Below are 16,906 nucleotides of genomic sequence, written 5' to 3'. Positions count from 1 at the left end.
ATCATTCAACTGTCATGGAGAGAACATTTCACTTCAACACAAAGTTGGATCATTGACCTAACTGCAACACTAAAGAGGAGAGCAATTATGCTCTGGAGTCCCATCTTTAGCAAACTGATGTCAAGAAATTACAAAAGTGTGACTGAACAGCACAGAGGATAAAAACCTTTCCAGCGTCAGTGTCGGCAACAGTTCATAATTATTTAGGAGTCACAGAGTAATCTGGAAACTGAGTAAGCATGTTACCTCATTCAACTGGAATAGCTGCTCATATGTGTCTCTCCCTTTGAATTTCTTGTCCCAATCAGCCTTAAAATAGATAGCATTCACCAACACCAGACTGGTCATACTGTTAACAGCCCCTTTCGACAGCAGGTTCTTGATTTTATCTACAAGAAAGCACAATAAAGCGGAGATATATAGATGGGATGGTGTCACACAAGTACATTAATTATGATATCCAGCTACAGATATAATGCAGTATGCCTTGAATAATCAAGATGCAAGATGGAACATGCACAAACAGAAAATTCAACACCTACGATGCAAAATGCAGGACATAAATCTTTAAACAACAAAGAAAGGCATCAGGTGCCAAATATCCTGTATCATAAGAATGAAAGAAATGTGATAGTATCTATCTTTTTCAATTCAATTCAATGTTTAGAGTATTACACAACATAAACTACATCACAAGCAAGTCTGAAGATATTTCACTCCGGTACATCGTTCAGACAATGATTGACTGTTGCTGTAAGGCACTGCTTCTTCAATGTTTTAATATCAGGACCCAAATTAGAGGTTTTGTGCCTTTCAGGGACCCTTCCAATGTACTAGCACAGTCTAGTGGACTATAGACCCATTCCAGGACCCACTTTGCAGCCTACACACCTGCGACCAATTTTCAGCTTCAAGTCACAGTTTAAAAAGCACTGCAGTAAAGCAATCACAATTATAATCATTTATCCGAGGCCAAACAATGCAAACCAATAACAGCAATCTGTCCACTTCTTGATCATTTCAGTGGAATACGTACGACAGAGGATCTGCAAATTTCAAATGAAAGTCTCCTGAACCTGTAGATGTGTCTGTAACTGCAGTTACCTTGAGTCTGCTTCTCCACCCAGCTTTTAATCTTCACCCTTTCATCCTCTGCTTTTGATTTGAAGTCAACAGTCTCCAGCTCTGCCTGATACATTTTATTTAAAGTGCTTTCCAAAGAGATGTAGAATTCCTGAAAGCTTGAGCTCAGGAAGAGCCATTTAAAGTTTGGCAGGTGCCACAATGAGAAATGCATCATGGCACAAAATGTGATCATAACTTTGGAAAGAAAACCCTTTCATTTGGAAATATCTGGCCCTAAAACGTCCTTTTTTTTTCCACCAGGAATCGATTTTGGGCAATCATATCCCCAAAAGTAAAGATAGTTTTAGTGTCATCTTATTTTTTTTAAAGAGTTGCCTGAGAGCACTTTCCCATAGTGTAAAGATAACCATGTTGCTGATAACATTAGCTGAGATATGACCCCTGGCATATTCAATTTGGCCATCATTGGCACATTTACACCCGCCCAGAAACCAGAATGAGAAATGTCACCTGACACTCTATGTTGAAGTTACATCCCTAATCAACTTTTCTAGAAATAATTAGCTCTGGTACTAAGTTGGTTTTATTAATGCAACACTTCCAACCATTCTAACTTTAAACATCTTTACAGACCTGTAAAACCTCTATTATCTTAAATGGAGTCTGACTATGGTTACCTGTATAGCCACTTTGGATTATTCCACTTTTTAATTGGGGTGTAATCATTTACTGCATACATTCTTGATCAACTGTCACAAAAAAAAACTGTTAACTGGCTTATTGTTTTAGTATCACCTCAAATGCTACTTCAAACATATTATACAATTATTCTATAGGTCGTGTACAACCTTCGTAAATAGTCGGAGGGTTGTCGGTTTGATCCTGCCCTGGGTTTGTCAAAGTGTCTCTGAGCAAGGCACCTAACCCCCAATTGTTCCTGATGAGCTGGATGATGCCTTGCATGGCAGCCAATCACCATTGGTGTGTGTGTGTGAGAAGCATCAATGGTGCAGTGCTTTGGATAAAGGTGCTATATAAATGCAGACCATTGACTTATTGTTGCATTTATATAGCACCTGTACTGTATTATACTTATTGTACGCATTGTGTGTTCAGAGATGCTCTTCTACATACCACTGCTGTAATGTGTGGTTATTTGCATTACTGTCGCCTTCCTGTCAGCTTTGACCATTCTCATTAACAATGAACTGTTGCGCTTAAAAATCCAAGGTCAGCACTTTCTGAAATACTCAAACCACCCTGTATGGCACCAACAATCATTCCACAGTCAAAGTCACTTAGATCACATTTCCTCCCCATTCTGACATTTGGTCTAAAAAACAGCTGAACCTCTTGACCATGTTTGCATGCTTTTATGCATTTAGTTGTTGCCACATGATTGGCAGATCAGATTTTGTGCCAATGCCCATTTTTCATTGCAACCCCCAGCAAACCTTAAATGACTCTACCGGGAAAACAAAATGGAGTTTGAAGCTCAAGTCTTCAGGAATTTTACATCTCATAATTGTCTAGCAAAACACAAGAGAAAGAGAAAGATCCAAGAGCTGGTGTGGTGCAACCTCCTGGAGTTGGCATGGAATGTCTCTGCAATGTTAATGATCATCCAAAACCCTCATGGCTGGGTTTCACATTTTCGACAGAATGGTAAAACTATTTAATGGGCTCTCCTGAAACAGATGGATGGTTTGCTATTATGTACATTTCAATTATATTACATCCCAATTTATAATAACATAAAAAACACTGTTTCCCTACCATGATTTTGGTGGGCACTGTACGTAATAATCCTTCATTATCACTCACATACATAATGCTGTGATGTGCATGTTGTATGCTTGAATTTATGTAAATGTTTATTCAAACTGTATTTCATCTCTGTGCCTCAAGAGGTGATCTGAAAGAAGCAGCAGGCAACCACACATTTCAGAGGAGAGTATGTGCTAGTCTATGCTCCTCCCACATTGGGTGTGGAGATTGCACCATGTTCGTCAATGCATCAATTTCATTACATTACATTACATTACATTATTGGCATTTGGCAGACGCTCTTATCCAGAGCGACATACAGTTGATTAGACTAAGCAGTAGATAATCCTCCCCTGGAGCAATGCAGGGTTAAGGGCCTTGCTCAAGAGCCCAATGGCTGTACGGATCTTATTGTAGCTGGACTGGGGAACGAACCACCGACCTTGCGTGTCCCAGTCATTTACCTTAACCACTACGCTACAGGCCGCCCTTCGAGTGGGAAAATTCGAGTTTTGAATTATATGGAGATATTCAGTTGTGAATTAAAGTTGAGAAATCTTGACTGCAAGATAGGCCATCCTGCTAAGCATTGGATTCTACACAATTGTGGTGAGCAGTGGTTACCATAGCCTTTCTGTCAGCTTGAACCAATCTGACCATTCTCCACTGATGTCTCTCATCAACAAGGCATTTCCATCCACAGAACTGCCACTCACTAAACTCTAGAGACTTTTGTGAGTGAAAATCCCATGAGATAAGCAGTCAGAAATACTCAAACCAGCCCATCTTGCACCAACAATAATGCCACGGTAGGAATCACAGAGGTCACATTTTTCCCCATTCTGATGATTTATGTGAACATTAACTGAAGCTCCTGACCCATATCTGCATGATTTTATGCATTGCAATGCTGCAATATGATTGACTGACTAGATAATCGCAGCTCAGGGTGAGACCCTTGGGGAATGGGCAGTGGCTTCTCTCATTGGGCCCAGATTGCTGGCCAGCCATAGAATGATGGCTTTTGACCACGGGCCTTCAATAGAATGTTCCAGTGTTTTCCAGAGTGTTCCAATAACTACAGATGCCTCCTGGGGAGGAGTTCACGTGAACCTGTTTGATTTGGAGGTGATTTTCAGGCTTTGGTGTACTACCTGCCGAGGTCCCAAGGGAAGCCATTCCTCATCCGGACAGGCAGTTCCTCACAGGAGGGCTTGCAAGCCTTTTCTCTCGGGGCTGTCATTGAGGGCTGTACATGAGTATTGATCCTCTCATTGAACAAGGGGTGCTGCTTGTGTCCCATCAGTCCAGGATGGTGGAGCTGGTAGAATGCTGCATGTTTCCAGCATGTTTGCAGTTGGGAGGTGAAGGCTAAGGCCATCGCTCCTCCATAGCCTGGCATTCCAGCCAAGGGTTCTGCCTCACTCCTTTGCGGCCTAGACTTTGGTTTTGGTCTTTTCATCATCCTCCTCACAGGTCACCAGAGGGGGCTGCCCATTATGGGCACTGAGGAGTTACACCTGCGCGATTAAACAAACAGCTTTTTGTCTGTTTCAGGGATTCAGTGCAGGGCCAGGCTGTTTCTGAGCAGCAACTGGCTCACTGGGTGATCAGTGCAATAGCAGTGCTGTGTTGCCCCCTTCGACAGGAGTGGTGGCTCATTCGACCAGAGGGGTGGCAACCTCCTGAGGAAGTTTGTGCAGAGGTGCTTCCTTGGAGGAAGTTATAGTATTTTACCCTTAATTTTGGGAGTTTTCCCTTCTGTTCAGGGTGACATTTTTATCCTGAGAAATGGTGGTCCTGGACTCCCTTGGTTACCTATCTAACCCTCCATTACTGTGAATCACATGGCACATAATTACCCTCAGATTTAGCCACATATGGAGGAGATTTTTCTCTTGGAATGATTGTCATGCTAAAGTAGCATCTCTGGTTGACTGGACACCAGCATCCTGCCTGGACCAGATGTGCAGAGTACTACATTTGAAAAGTATTTATCCGATGCAATGACTGAGCAGCAAAGTTAATAAAGCAACTGACACAGGAAAGGTTTGCACTTCTTTACTTTCACAAATGAGAAATGTGATATTGGTTATTGCATGTTATCTTTAGTAGTTGTTATAGGTTTTAGTTTTGAGTAAGATATAATGAACTGACAGGAAGCAATCTTTTGTATGATGCCTGTATTATATTTTCAAAGAGGATACAATGGAAATTAATGGCAACAATGTACTGCAGCAGAGTTTTTCAATACTTTTTTAACATGATTTAATCAATTACATTCTTCAAAGTCAAACGCATTGCAGAGCCATTTAACATGCAGACAGTCTTGAGACTCCTGCTTATAACTGGAAACTGCAGAACTTAAGACTTCAAGGGGAGCAGAAACGGCCATAGAAGAGGATGCTCTGAGTGGGGTTGTGTCTGATGAAGAACAGGAAGGGATGGTCTGCGATGAACCAAATTGGTGGTGGCCTGATGCTTGTCACCCCGATGACGACAGCAGTGGCAGCAGCAGCCTCTGTGCCCTCCTCGTTCACCTCCACAAAGGCCTTGTGCACCACTTTGGACACCACTAGGTTAGCGCTGGAAGAAATGCCAGATAAGTCGCTTTTGGACTCATTGAAGGCATCCTCCATCCCAATACTGACCAGAATATCTCTCAGGTCATAGGTCTCTTCCATCTTGAACTTTGGCAATGCCACCATTATCTCAATATGCTCCATCTTGTCAGGCTGTGTCCACTCTAAGAGCTTCTCATACGTGAGCTCCCTTTCCAACTGTAGGAGAAAAGAAGCCATTGTTCCAGTTGAGAGTGATTTGTGAAGGCTTGTTAACTCTTTACCATACATTACCACATGTTCTTATACCAAGTTTTAAACCACTGGGTATTGCCTCAAATGCCTTGTAGGCATCATTATAGTAGATGGCAAAGCCATTACGTTATTGTAAGCTAAATTCACCAGTCTTACCCTCTCAAGCCCTGTGGAGTCATCCTCAATCTCTCTGGGCAGAATAATGAGCATGCTCAGCTCTTTACCAATGTAAGGCATCTCTAGAATCCGTGAGTTGACCTCGGGAATGAACACCAAACCAAAGTTGGCCGTCTGGTGCATCATCTGCACTGGCTGACTTTCATTCTGAAAAATGTAAGATGATGCAGAGCTTTCAGAAATAAGTGATATACTGTGTATGTGATATGACATACAGAAAAATGTGTACCCTGCAGGTACACAAGGAATGAAACTTCCTTTCATTTAGATCAACAAAATATGCAATTTGACATGGGGTGCCCAAACTTTTGCATACTACTGTAAAATCTATATTTCTAAAATAAGACATGAGAAAATACAGTAGAATTTATCATTCATTCATCTTTCATGAAAAGAAACTCATGGAATTTCACTTCATGGAAAAGCTGGATCATTGGCTGATACTGCAACACTGAACACAACAGGAGAGCAATCATGCTCAAAATGGAGTCAGTTCTTCATTAACATCATGGAAATTGATGCCAAGAAATTAGAGCAGCTATTTCGAACATGTGATGGAAGGATAAAAACTGATATACCCTTTGCTGTGTTTGTGTAGGCCACAGCTTTTAATTATTCTGGAGTCACAGAGTAGTCTGGGTACTGAGTAAGCATCAGGTATTACCTTGTTCAGTCTGAACTGCTGTTCATTTGTCAGTCAGTTCTTCATTAACATTACCATAGAAAGTGATGTCAAGAAAAGACTGAACATCATGGTAGATGAAACCTTCTCTGCGTCAGTGCGGGCCACAATTCAGAATTAGCACTCTAGTCAGGAAACTGAGTAAGCATGAGCTGTTACCTTGCTCAATTTGAACGAAACTTCCTTTGTGTCTTTCCCTTTGAATTTGTTGTCCCATTCACCCTTAAAATAGATAGCATTCACCAACACCAGTCTGGTCAAGATGTTAATAACTCCCTTTGCCAGCAAGTCCTTGATTTTATCTACAAGAAAGCACATAAATTGGAATTCATTTAGAATAACATAATAACTATAACATAACATAATGACAAGCAAAAGTCATTCTGTCCCTACAACTAAAGTGTAGTGTACTAGTGCTTAGGCTTTTTTTTTTTATTTTATCTAAAGTGGCTGCCTGCCTCCACTATATGACATGGAAAGCTATTCCACATAAGTTTAAGGTCTTTTTGTTAATTGCTCCAACTGTACATTGCAGTCTCGGGACTTTTTAACCTAACATTTCTTTATTCAGGTAAATCCCAAGATGGAAACATGAATTACATAAAAATACAATTGTGAAAAAAAAATCTAAAAATGTACAGAATCATTTAAATAGAAACAACAATAAATACAATATTGTAATATAATAGAACATAAAGGACATTAAAAACGCATAAAATGCATAAACGTTTGACCAATTGAAATACAACAGAGCACACAACTTCATTGATTAAAACAATTACATTCTGTTGTGAGGTTTAAAATCTTGCATCTAAATTGCATTTATTTTGTGTCCAGACCCAACTTTGGCATTGTATATATTTTTAATAAATTATTTACATTTTGACTTCATTTTGCTTGTGTCTGTTCTTTACCAAGATATTTACTATTATTTAATGTTAGGATACCATACACCAATGGATGCTGATGCTCAAAGTATGTTTTATTGTGAATTAAGATTTTCTTTGAAATTATAAAAACATGCCAAGACATAACAGTAACAGCTCAATATCTTGTACGTGAGTAGGCCTATTATACCTTTTCAACGAATTTAATTTTGACAGGAAACGTTCCACCTCAACTACATGGTTGAATATGCAACATTATTTGGGCATTTTGTGGCCAGACCCAACCATGTCATGGTATAATATTTGAATAAATTATCTATTTTACTTGGTAGTTTGGTAGTCATAAAACAAGTGGTGCTGTTATAGTAAGCCATTAAATACTGGAAAAAATATTCAAGTGGCATAATTTAGCATTTATGAATGACCGTAAGTTTTTTTGACCATAAGTTTTTTCAGCAGTCTTATGAAAAGCTATAATCTGAAAGTAGACAGAAAATTATGTCCGACAACACATCTACACCAGAAGCAACAATGTTATCTGACCGATTGGACAAATTTCTATCAGAAAAAGTCTATCAGAGTAGATTTGGTCTGCTTCTGGCAGTAATCCACTGGGTTAATCCACTGGCCTTATGATTGCTACAGATCTCCTTGAAATAATCAGAGATTCTGTTGTACATTCACTGAGCACTTTATTAGGTAGATCTGTACATCAGCTTGTTAATGCAAATATTTAATCAGCCAATCAGGTGGCAGCAACTAAAAGTATAAATGCATGCAGACATGGTCAAGAGGTTTAGCTGCTTTTCAGATCAAATGTCAGAATGTGGAATAAATGTGATCTAAGAGACTTTGACCGTGGAATGATTGTTGGTGCCAGGCAATCCTGATCTCCTGGGATTTTCATGCACACAGTCTCTAGAGTTTGCAGAGAATTGTGCAGGAAAAAAAAGACATCCAGTGAGCAGCAGTCCTGTGGGCAAAAATGCCTTGTTAATGAGAGAGGTCAGAGGACAAGGGCCAGACTGGTTGAAGCTGACAGGAAGGTAATGCAAATAACTACACATTACAACAGTGAGCATCTCTGAACACACTATGCATCAAACCTCTTCAGTGGCTAGGCTACAGCAGAAGATCGATAAGTCTAAAATATAAGCAATAAATACCTAATAAAGTGATCAGTGAGTGTACGTAAAAATCACCCAAGATCACCAAATCAGAGTTAACATATTGAGAGAAGAACTCTGCCGTTTAGTCCATAGAGATAGTGTGAGCTGAGGGGGGCTATAAAAGGCAGAACGTACTGTAATGCTTTTAACAAGAAAGAAAGTCATCAGGTGCCAAGTATCTTGTATTTCAAGGGTGATTTATATGTCAAATATGTTAAAAATGCCAACCAAGATGCAGCACGAGCACGCAAACGCATATAACCTACATATAACCTAAGCGCACACACTTGCACACACACACAGCACCACGAGACAGATATTTTAAAGACAATACTTTGGATTGTATTTGGCTCATGAGTAACTTTGTTTATTGAGACACAGGCTACATCGTGGCTACAACGGGGATGGTCATAGAATGAAATCAACAAGTCAACAAATCAGCTAACGATAGTTGGGATGTTTACATAACTAAAGCTTAGGCCTATGCTACTGGTGTCAGTATCAGAGGAAAAGCACAACACAATAAATTCACTGAATGTATTGTTCACTGTGTTTTTAAAACTTCAATTAAAAGCCGAGTCCCATATAGACGCCTGTCCCTAATAGAAGCAGGGTATGGCGTAATGTTTTGTCAAATAAACGGCTGTCTCAATTAGAAGCGGGGTCAAACCGCAGTTGGGAGTGAGAATGTTTACCGTTATCTTTTTAAAACTTGCATTGAAACGTAACATTTGCTGATCGCCCAGAGAACGAGTTGGATCGCAATGGCGCCTGCACAGAGGAAAAATTACGACCTAAAATTCAACTGTCAATTGTCGAGTTTGCCTTGCTGTTTAAATGACACGCGCTGCGGGGCCGACTCTTGCACTTCGCGTACACATGGTGAATCGACAATCGGAATTTCAAGATACATTCATTTTTTCATACATTCGAATGACATACGATATTTATTTACCTCTCTTATCCATACGTTTGTGTAATGTAAATCAATTTGCGTAGGTTCTGTATGAAATGATACCGGGAGGCTAATACATCTAATTATTTTTGATACAGTAATGCCATAGTTTTGTGTGATTATTGCAATGATTTGCTGAAATTGAGTCTGGCTTTAGTTATTTTCTATTAGGTATGATAAATATCGATGCGTCGGGCACTGCGCTTTTTAAAAAGACGTCAGTCTTTTTCCTTTTCCCATACGGTTGCATGTAAAAAAAAGTCGCTGGTCGTTGAAAAAAATAAGTCGAGTGTGAAATAAACGCGTCTCTGAAAAATATCCTGTCTCTATTAAAGGCCGGGTGCGCATCGGTGTTCAAACAAATACAATCCCGGCCAATTATACGAAGTTTTACGGTATATCATAAGGGGTTTTAAAACAGCCCCCCGACTTAACATTGGTGGAAAGCTAAGTTTTCAGCAGAAAACCAGTCCAGCAATTGAACAAACAAATCGAATTCACGGTAACTGCTGGGAGAATTAGCAGCTTCCTCGGCTAATTTCAATGCAATGCGAGTGAAGTACATTTAAGGACTAATGCTAATTAATGATTACAAGATATGGGGTGGAAATATACGTTGAGACATTTTGACATAGACGAACTAGGTTAACCCCAATACAGCTCAGGGTTTACCTGGATATAGCATGGCTACGTTAAAGAAAACTCACTTTTCAGCCAAATGTAGCCGAATTTTCTCGTGAAAAGGTACAGCAGGCTAATGTTATAGCTTGCTATCGCCGCCGTCGGGTGCAATGTTTGCGATGGGCAACTGCTCCTGGGTACAGGGTAGCAGTTCAGCGATTATTTTTCCAAAAAGCCGTCCAGTTTCGGTAGTTTTGCTACCTTTTTCTCCTGGTCCTTTTTATCCTTTCTTTTCTGCGACCCACTTTTGTTCTTCAAGGGCATTTTCACACTAGGCAGGTAAATAGCGCTCAATATTTTACGCACAAGACTTGCTAATATCAGCGCATACTGAAGACCGTTCACATTGGAAAACAGCAAACATGTTTCCCAGCAGCACTCTTGGCATATCAGAAAATGAATTAGCCTGCCACAAGTTATTTCATTGAATAGTTTATACATATATAGCTTTCCCTGCTACGTTGTTCAGGATAAGCGGGTTAGGATAATGAATGAATGAATGAATGTATAGCTTTTTTTCTGTAGACACACGGTATAAATCTAGCATGATCACATATGGGAAATATCCACGTAATTGTAATAACCATGACCGGGATGAGTTTGCTTATTTAAGGATATATAAACACATTACTTGGATATACGCGTTTCCGATGAGATTCTTTCTTAAAATCATATAGGACACGTAGAGATATGAGCCCGCCTACACCCGGGGGACCGGTGCCCATACCCGCCCCCCCCCCCCCACCACCACTGCAATACATTACGCATAATAGCACAGCCTACTGGCCTGTACAGACCCATTACAGGACCCACTTCGTACACTGCTGCGACCCATTTAAGAAACACTGCTGTAAGTGCTAATCACATTATCACACTCCAAATATGAGATAAAACCAGCAGCCCTCCTCTTCTTAATCATTTCAGTGGAATACATAAGACAGTGACTCCACAAATTTGAAATGAAAGTCTCCTGCACCTATAGATGTGTCTGTAACAGAGTTACCTTGAGTCTGCTTCTCCACCCAGCTGTTAATGTTCACCCTTGCGCCCTCAGGATCTGATTGGAAGTCAACAGGCTCCAGCTCTGCCTGATAGAACTTCTTTGTGTCCGTAATGTATTTCTACAGACACACAAATGCAGTGAATGTTTAGCCATTTCCTGTGTTCTATAGCCTTGCTTCCACCTAAAAATAATGGACTATTTCCAAAAGATGATATAATATGTTTATGTTTGAGATAAAAATTCGTTTATTTTTAATCATTTCCATTTTATTTTTACCAGGAAAACACCATTGAGTTAAAAATCCCAGTCAGCAATACATGAAAATAAACATATAAGTATTAAACAGTGTAAGAATAATCATGTGTTATATTAAACAATATTGAATATGAAGTTTAAGGTTTTTTTGTTAATTGCTCAAACTGTACAGTGCAGAGTCATAGAACAGAAAATTCATATAAAAGTCAGTGGTGGGTTAGCAAATTAGTGCCTGTAATACACTATGTAAGGTATTTGAAGATACATGCATGTAAATTCCCTCCACAGTCAAAAACAATGGAAAACTTTCTTTGCTTCAAAACAGAAACAAACTTCATTTAAAAAACTCCAATTCTAAAAAAGAACCCTTCATATGTTTGTAAGAAGTATATTTCTATGTAAAAACCATGTTCATTTTAAAGTAATCAGAACTGGATGGAAAATTCAAGCAGTGACAGCCTTACGTTGATTTGTGACAGTCAGGAATCGGTTTAGTTAATATGAAATCAAAATGTAATGGAAAACAATGATTTCTCAACAGGCTGGATATTTTTCAACGTAGACCTATAATATTTAATTGAAAGTGAATTTGATTTAATTGAAATTGTATGCAATCATGTAGCCACCTTCAATGCGACAATTTGCACACCCTATATTTTCAAGTGAAATAGAGGCTTGATTTAGTCTGTGCTAATGCACCAGATGAAACATGTATGCTATATACAATAAGGCTCAGAGGATTTAGCTTATATCATTAAACAAAAGAGAAAAAAGTTAACGGTGCAATCTTAAGGACCATCCTCACAGCATTAACAGAATGGTAGAAAGAAACACAAAACATATTTTTACATTTTACATTTCTGGTTCTGTCAACCTCACTCAAATTATTATGCTGATAATCTAATTTGTAATGAAAAAGTTTGTATTAAATTAGAAAAGAATGCAAAAATATAAGTATTTTCACCGGTGGACTCAGACTTTTGGACCCCTGTGCATGTCTTTTGTCCATTGTGCATACATTCCTTTGCACATACTTGCATGTATTGGCAGATGTGCTATTCATCAACAAAACATTACCTCCACAAACTTTAACGATTTGTCCCCGTACAGGCGATTTGCCAGGCTCAGTGCATATGGGGCACCCTCTTTGTTGAGTTCAGACATCAGTTTGTTGAATTCAGCATGAACGTCATCATCAGCTTCATGAAAGAGAGACTGGAGACAGGCACAGATAAGCACTTTGTGACACAGATTTCCTCACAGTAATACAAGCAAGGCATAAAACTGCTTCTATTTATTCTTCTGAATCACTTTGATATGTAGCCATTTCTATTTTAACCAAAATATATATAAAAACCTTTTTAAATTTTAGCTTTAGAACTGTATAAAAGCCGGTCTTAACAAGCATTTCTAAGAATGATAATCTTGTCCTATTTTTATTGTCCAATTCATCAAAAAATAGAAATAAGATCTATATAGAATAATCAAATACTTGTGAAGATTGACTTTTTTGCATGAAGGATACTTAAACATGGTTCCTTATTCAACAAGCCAAAGGACAAAAAGGAAGACAGAATGATAAAAAAGGTGCTGATTATCTCTACCATCCATTATCTTATCCGACCCGCTTATCCTGAACAGGGTCGCAGGGGGGCTGGAGCCTATCCCAGCATACATTGGGCGAAAGGCAGAAATACACCCTGGACAGGTCGCCAGTCCATCGCAGGGCACACACACCATTCACTCGCACACTCATACCCACGGGCAATTTAGACTCTCCAATCAGCCTGCATGTCTTTGGACTGTGGGAGGAAACCAGAATACCCGGAGGAAACCCATGTGAACACGGGGAGAACATGCAAACTCCACCCAGAGAGGCCCCGGCCAACCAGGATTCAAACCCAGGACCTCCTTGCTGTTCAGCAGCAGTGCTACCCACTGCACCATCCGTGTCGCCCAAGATGCTGATTAATACATTTTTTAAAAGACAAGAAAAATCTGAGTTGGGGTTTCTGTCTACCAGAAACTTGAGATTTACATTTAAAGATCTTTTTTTCTAATGTCTTTAAATCAATATTTCTAAACATTTTCTAATGTATTTAAATGTCAAAAATATAAGTACTGTAAAGGGAAAATACAAACTCTGCAAATTGGTAAAGCAAAAGACCAAGATACTTCAGCGATAATGTAGCTCACCACTCACCCACCCAAAACCCATTGTTAACACAACTTACAGACATCCCATCCTTGTGGCTAGTAAATGCAGCTGTAGTTACGTTTTCTCACCTTTAGCACCTCTGGTGGAAGCTGTCTTTTTACTTGTTGTTGTTGCAGGCCAGGAGCTTCAGGTTTCTTCTCTTTTCTAAAGCGAAGCACCTATGGCATCATCAACATTTTAACACTGTGATGACATGCAAGTAGATATCTTTAGTAGAAACTGAAAATCAAACGACAGTGTAGCAATAATCCTGTGAACATCAAATCAAGCCTTGCGTCAACATACTCTTGTGGATTGATCATATACTTGGGGGGAAAAAACTTGGCAATAGAGAACATTTGAGAAAATGTATAAATCCAGGATATTTAATAGCTCTCTTGCAGCAGCCCCCACTATAGGGGCCAACTATACATGTACAGTCCCTTCAAAAAGTATTGGAACAGCAAGTTCAATTCCTTTGTTTTTGCTATACAAAGAAGAAGTACAGAGATGAGCCACAAAAGTTCTGGAGCAAAGCTTCATGGACTGATGAGACCAAGACCTACCAAAATGATGGAAAGCCCAAAGTGTGGACATAGAGGGGATCTGGCTGCTTCTGGAGTGAGCTCACTAATCTTTATTGATGTTGTAACTCATGATGGTGGCAGCAGGATGAATTCAGTAGTCTTCTTTATCATGCAGAAAGACAATGATCCAAAACACACAGCCAACACAACATAAGACTTCAATCAGAAGAAAAAGTGGAAGGTTTTAGACTAGTCAAGTCAATCACACGGCTTTTTTTTTTTTTTGGAAGCATGCGTATTTCCTTCTGAAGCTGTGATTGAAAAAAAACCACCCGAAACAACAACTGAAACAGGCTGCAGTAAAAGCCTGGAAAAGCATCACAAAAGAATAATGCAAGCAAGGGATATGCTACCAAATATTAAGTGTTATTTATTTTCATTTATTTAAATACTCTCTGTTCCAATACTTTTCCTCACCTAAAAAATAGTGTGTTACCAAAGGTGCTATGTTCTAAGTAGTTTAATGCATCTAAGTGTGAATGCCAGGAAATAAAAGCTGAAGTTCTGAACTCTTGTCTCGTGTTCATCTTTTTATCTCAACCTCAAATGTATTCAGTGTATTGCAAAAACAAATGAATCGGCCTTGCTGTTCCAATACTTTTTGAAGGGACTGTATCTCAAATAGTACTGTGTAAAAATTATTGCACAATTATTGCACAGGACAAGAGCAGCCCAACCCTGAACACACGCATTTCATAACCTGATTTTCTGCATGTTGGAAGACTCCCCTTATGTTGCAACATGCAGTGTATCAGCCAGTTGACTTTCAGCCAAATAATATTCTAGTTCAACCTCATAGATTTACAAAGGAAATATCTTTACTGGCAAGTATCTTTACTGTATCATGAACACGAACAATATTTAAAGTTTACTGTCAGTCTTGACAATGGAGCAAATGAGCTTGTCAGTGCACTATTGCCACACGTTTATCTTAAAAGTGTATGCAGCCATGTTGAGTGGCACTGTGCCTGGGTGAACTCACCTCAGCTATCTGTGTAGCTGTGTTCCCCCGGGCGCCCATGTACACCATGGCCAGAGCTGAGGAGATGCTGAGTGGAGAGTAGAAGATGTTGTCCGTTTTCTTATCTTCAGTTATGTTCTTAAACAGGTCCAGGGAGAACTTGGTATTTGCAGCAATCAGTGACTCCATTGTTGGTCTCCTGGTTGCGCAATCATTTCAGAAGGAAATGCATCATGTAATAGGAATGATATATAATTTTGCTGCAGTAGAATAATATACAATATACAGTTCTGGAAAGGTATAGCTATACCCACACAGATGCACTTTACATACTGTTTTAAATTCTTTCTTACAAACAAAAACAATTCTTTAGTTTTTTATGGCAGATATTCCTTTACCAAAGCTGGGCTTTCTTGACAAAGTTCAGAGGTTGCCTATGATGAGAAGATTATATGACCCCTCATATAATCTCTACTTTCTTATGAACAGCAATTGCGTTCAAACACACTGCCCTCCAAAAATATGTTAATGGTAGAGTGATAGGGCTCCAGACTAAGTTTTTACATTGGTGCTACTGGTGCCAGTCACTTTTAGTATTATAGTATTACCACACTCGATTCAGTAGGACTAAAATCTTAAAATGATCTTGCCTGTAACATACAAGCCTGCATCAGTGAGGCTATAATTTAAATAATTGTATAGGCTAATTGATATCATGATTACCATTCCGGGATTAGTGCAGTGTCTGCTATGTCTAAGACATCTCATTGAAAGTTGATGCGACGCAACTGGTTGAATACTCACCTAGTTTTCTTATTGTTTCTTCCAATTCCTATTTTCTTCTCCTGGAGTGGTGTCTAGTCAATCACAGACAATGAAGCTGCAACTTCACAAGAAGTACTTCTTAGCCAGGCACGCCCACATCGTATAGTACGATCTGTCCACAGAAGTACATGCACTAAACTTGGAAAACTGCCTGTATGGAAATCAGTCATTCGAGTTTGCCCTGTTAAGCTTCTTCTTTTTTGTTTCTTTGTAACATGACTGCAGATGAAATGAATTGAAGATATGATGGAAAAAACCATGTTTGCTGTCCTAATGTGTTATCTATAGGGTACAGAGTATGGTTATGTTATGTTACATTTTTCTTCCCAATTATGCATTATGTGATTACATTGGAAATCTCTTTTAAAAAACCTGTCAGACAGAGCTGGAGCCCATTGGTTTAATATTAAAAGCTGAGGATGCCAAGGTAAACATTAACAGCTGGGTGGAGAAACAAACTTAAAAAGTTTAAGATGCAGACACATCTACAGGTTCAGGACTCCTTTCAAATGTACAGATACGCTTCCTCTCTTATTCATACTCCACAATTAAAATACTGATTATTTACATTTATATATCACTTTTTTTACAGTGATTAAGGGGAAACTCACCTCAACCACCACCAAAGTGTAGCACCCAACAGGGTGATGCACAGCAGCCATTTAGTGCCAGAATGCTCACCACACATCAGATAAGGTGGAGAGGGAGAATTTTTATGGCCATTAAACTGGGGGCTCATGAGGTGGCAGTTTGTGAAAACCAGGTTGGGAATTCGGCCAGGACACCAGGGAACCCCAACTCTTTGTGATAAGTGTCATGAGATGTATAATTACCGTCGTGAGTCAGGCCCTCGGTTTA

The 16,906-nt window shown here is 39.3% G+C and overlaps 1 protein-coding gene and 1 pseudogene across 1 annotated transcript; both read right to left on the bottom strand.

Moving 5' to 3' along the window:
- Positions 1-16,906, bottom strand: part of LOC133125945 (leukocyte elastase inhibitor-like) — a 68,848-nt pseudogene that overhangs the window by 39,597 nt on the left and 12,345 nt on the right.
- On the bottom strand, positions 4,900-16,137 carry LOC133125943 (leukocyte elastase inhibitor-like). The gene is made up of 8 exons (XM_061237692.1): positions 16,028-16,137; positions 15,245-15,422; positions 13,765-13,854; positions 12,556-12,693; positions 11,224-11,341; positions 6,688-6,830; positions 5,826-5,993; positions 4,900-5,633 (listed from the first exon to the last, which is right to left on the bottom strand). Exons 2-8 carry the CDS (start codon positions 15,410-15,412, stop codon positions 5,226-5,228), a joined length of 1,233 nt encoding a protein of 410 aa, XP_061093676.1. The 5' UTR covers positions 15,413-15,422; positions 16,028-16,137; the 3' UTR covers positions 4,900-5,225.

Source organism: Conger conger, chromosome 4, assembly GCF_963514075.1.
Source record: "Conger conger chromosome 4, fConCon1.1, whole genome shotgun sequence".
NCBI lineage: Eukaryota > Metazoa > Chordata > Actinopteri > Anguilliformes > Congridae > Conger > Conger conger.
The sequence above is the reverse complement of the archived record's forward strand: the minus strand, read 5'-3'. Positions and strand labels throughout refer to the sequence as shown.

Coding starts and splice junctions, on each gene's coding strand:
- LOC133125943 (XM_061237692.1), bottom strand. CDS start 15,412: ATGGAGTCACTGATTGCTGCAAATACCAAGTTCTCCCTGGACCTGTTT. Junction 5,994..6,687: donor TTTCGTTCAAATTGAGCAAG/GTAACAGCTCAT, acceptor TACATTTTTCAG/AATGAAAGTCAGCCAGTGCA. Junction 5,634..5,825: donor ACTCCACAGGGCTTGAGAGG/GTAAGACTGGTG, acceptor TTTCTCCTACAG/TTGGAAAGGGAGCTCACGTA.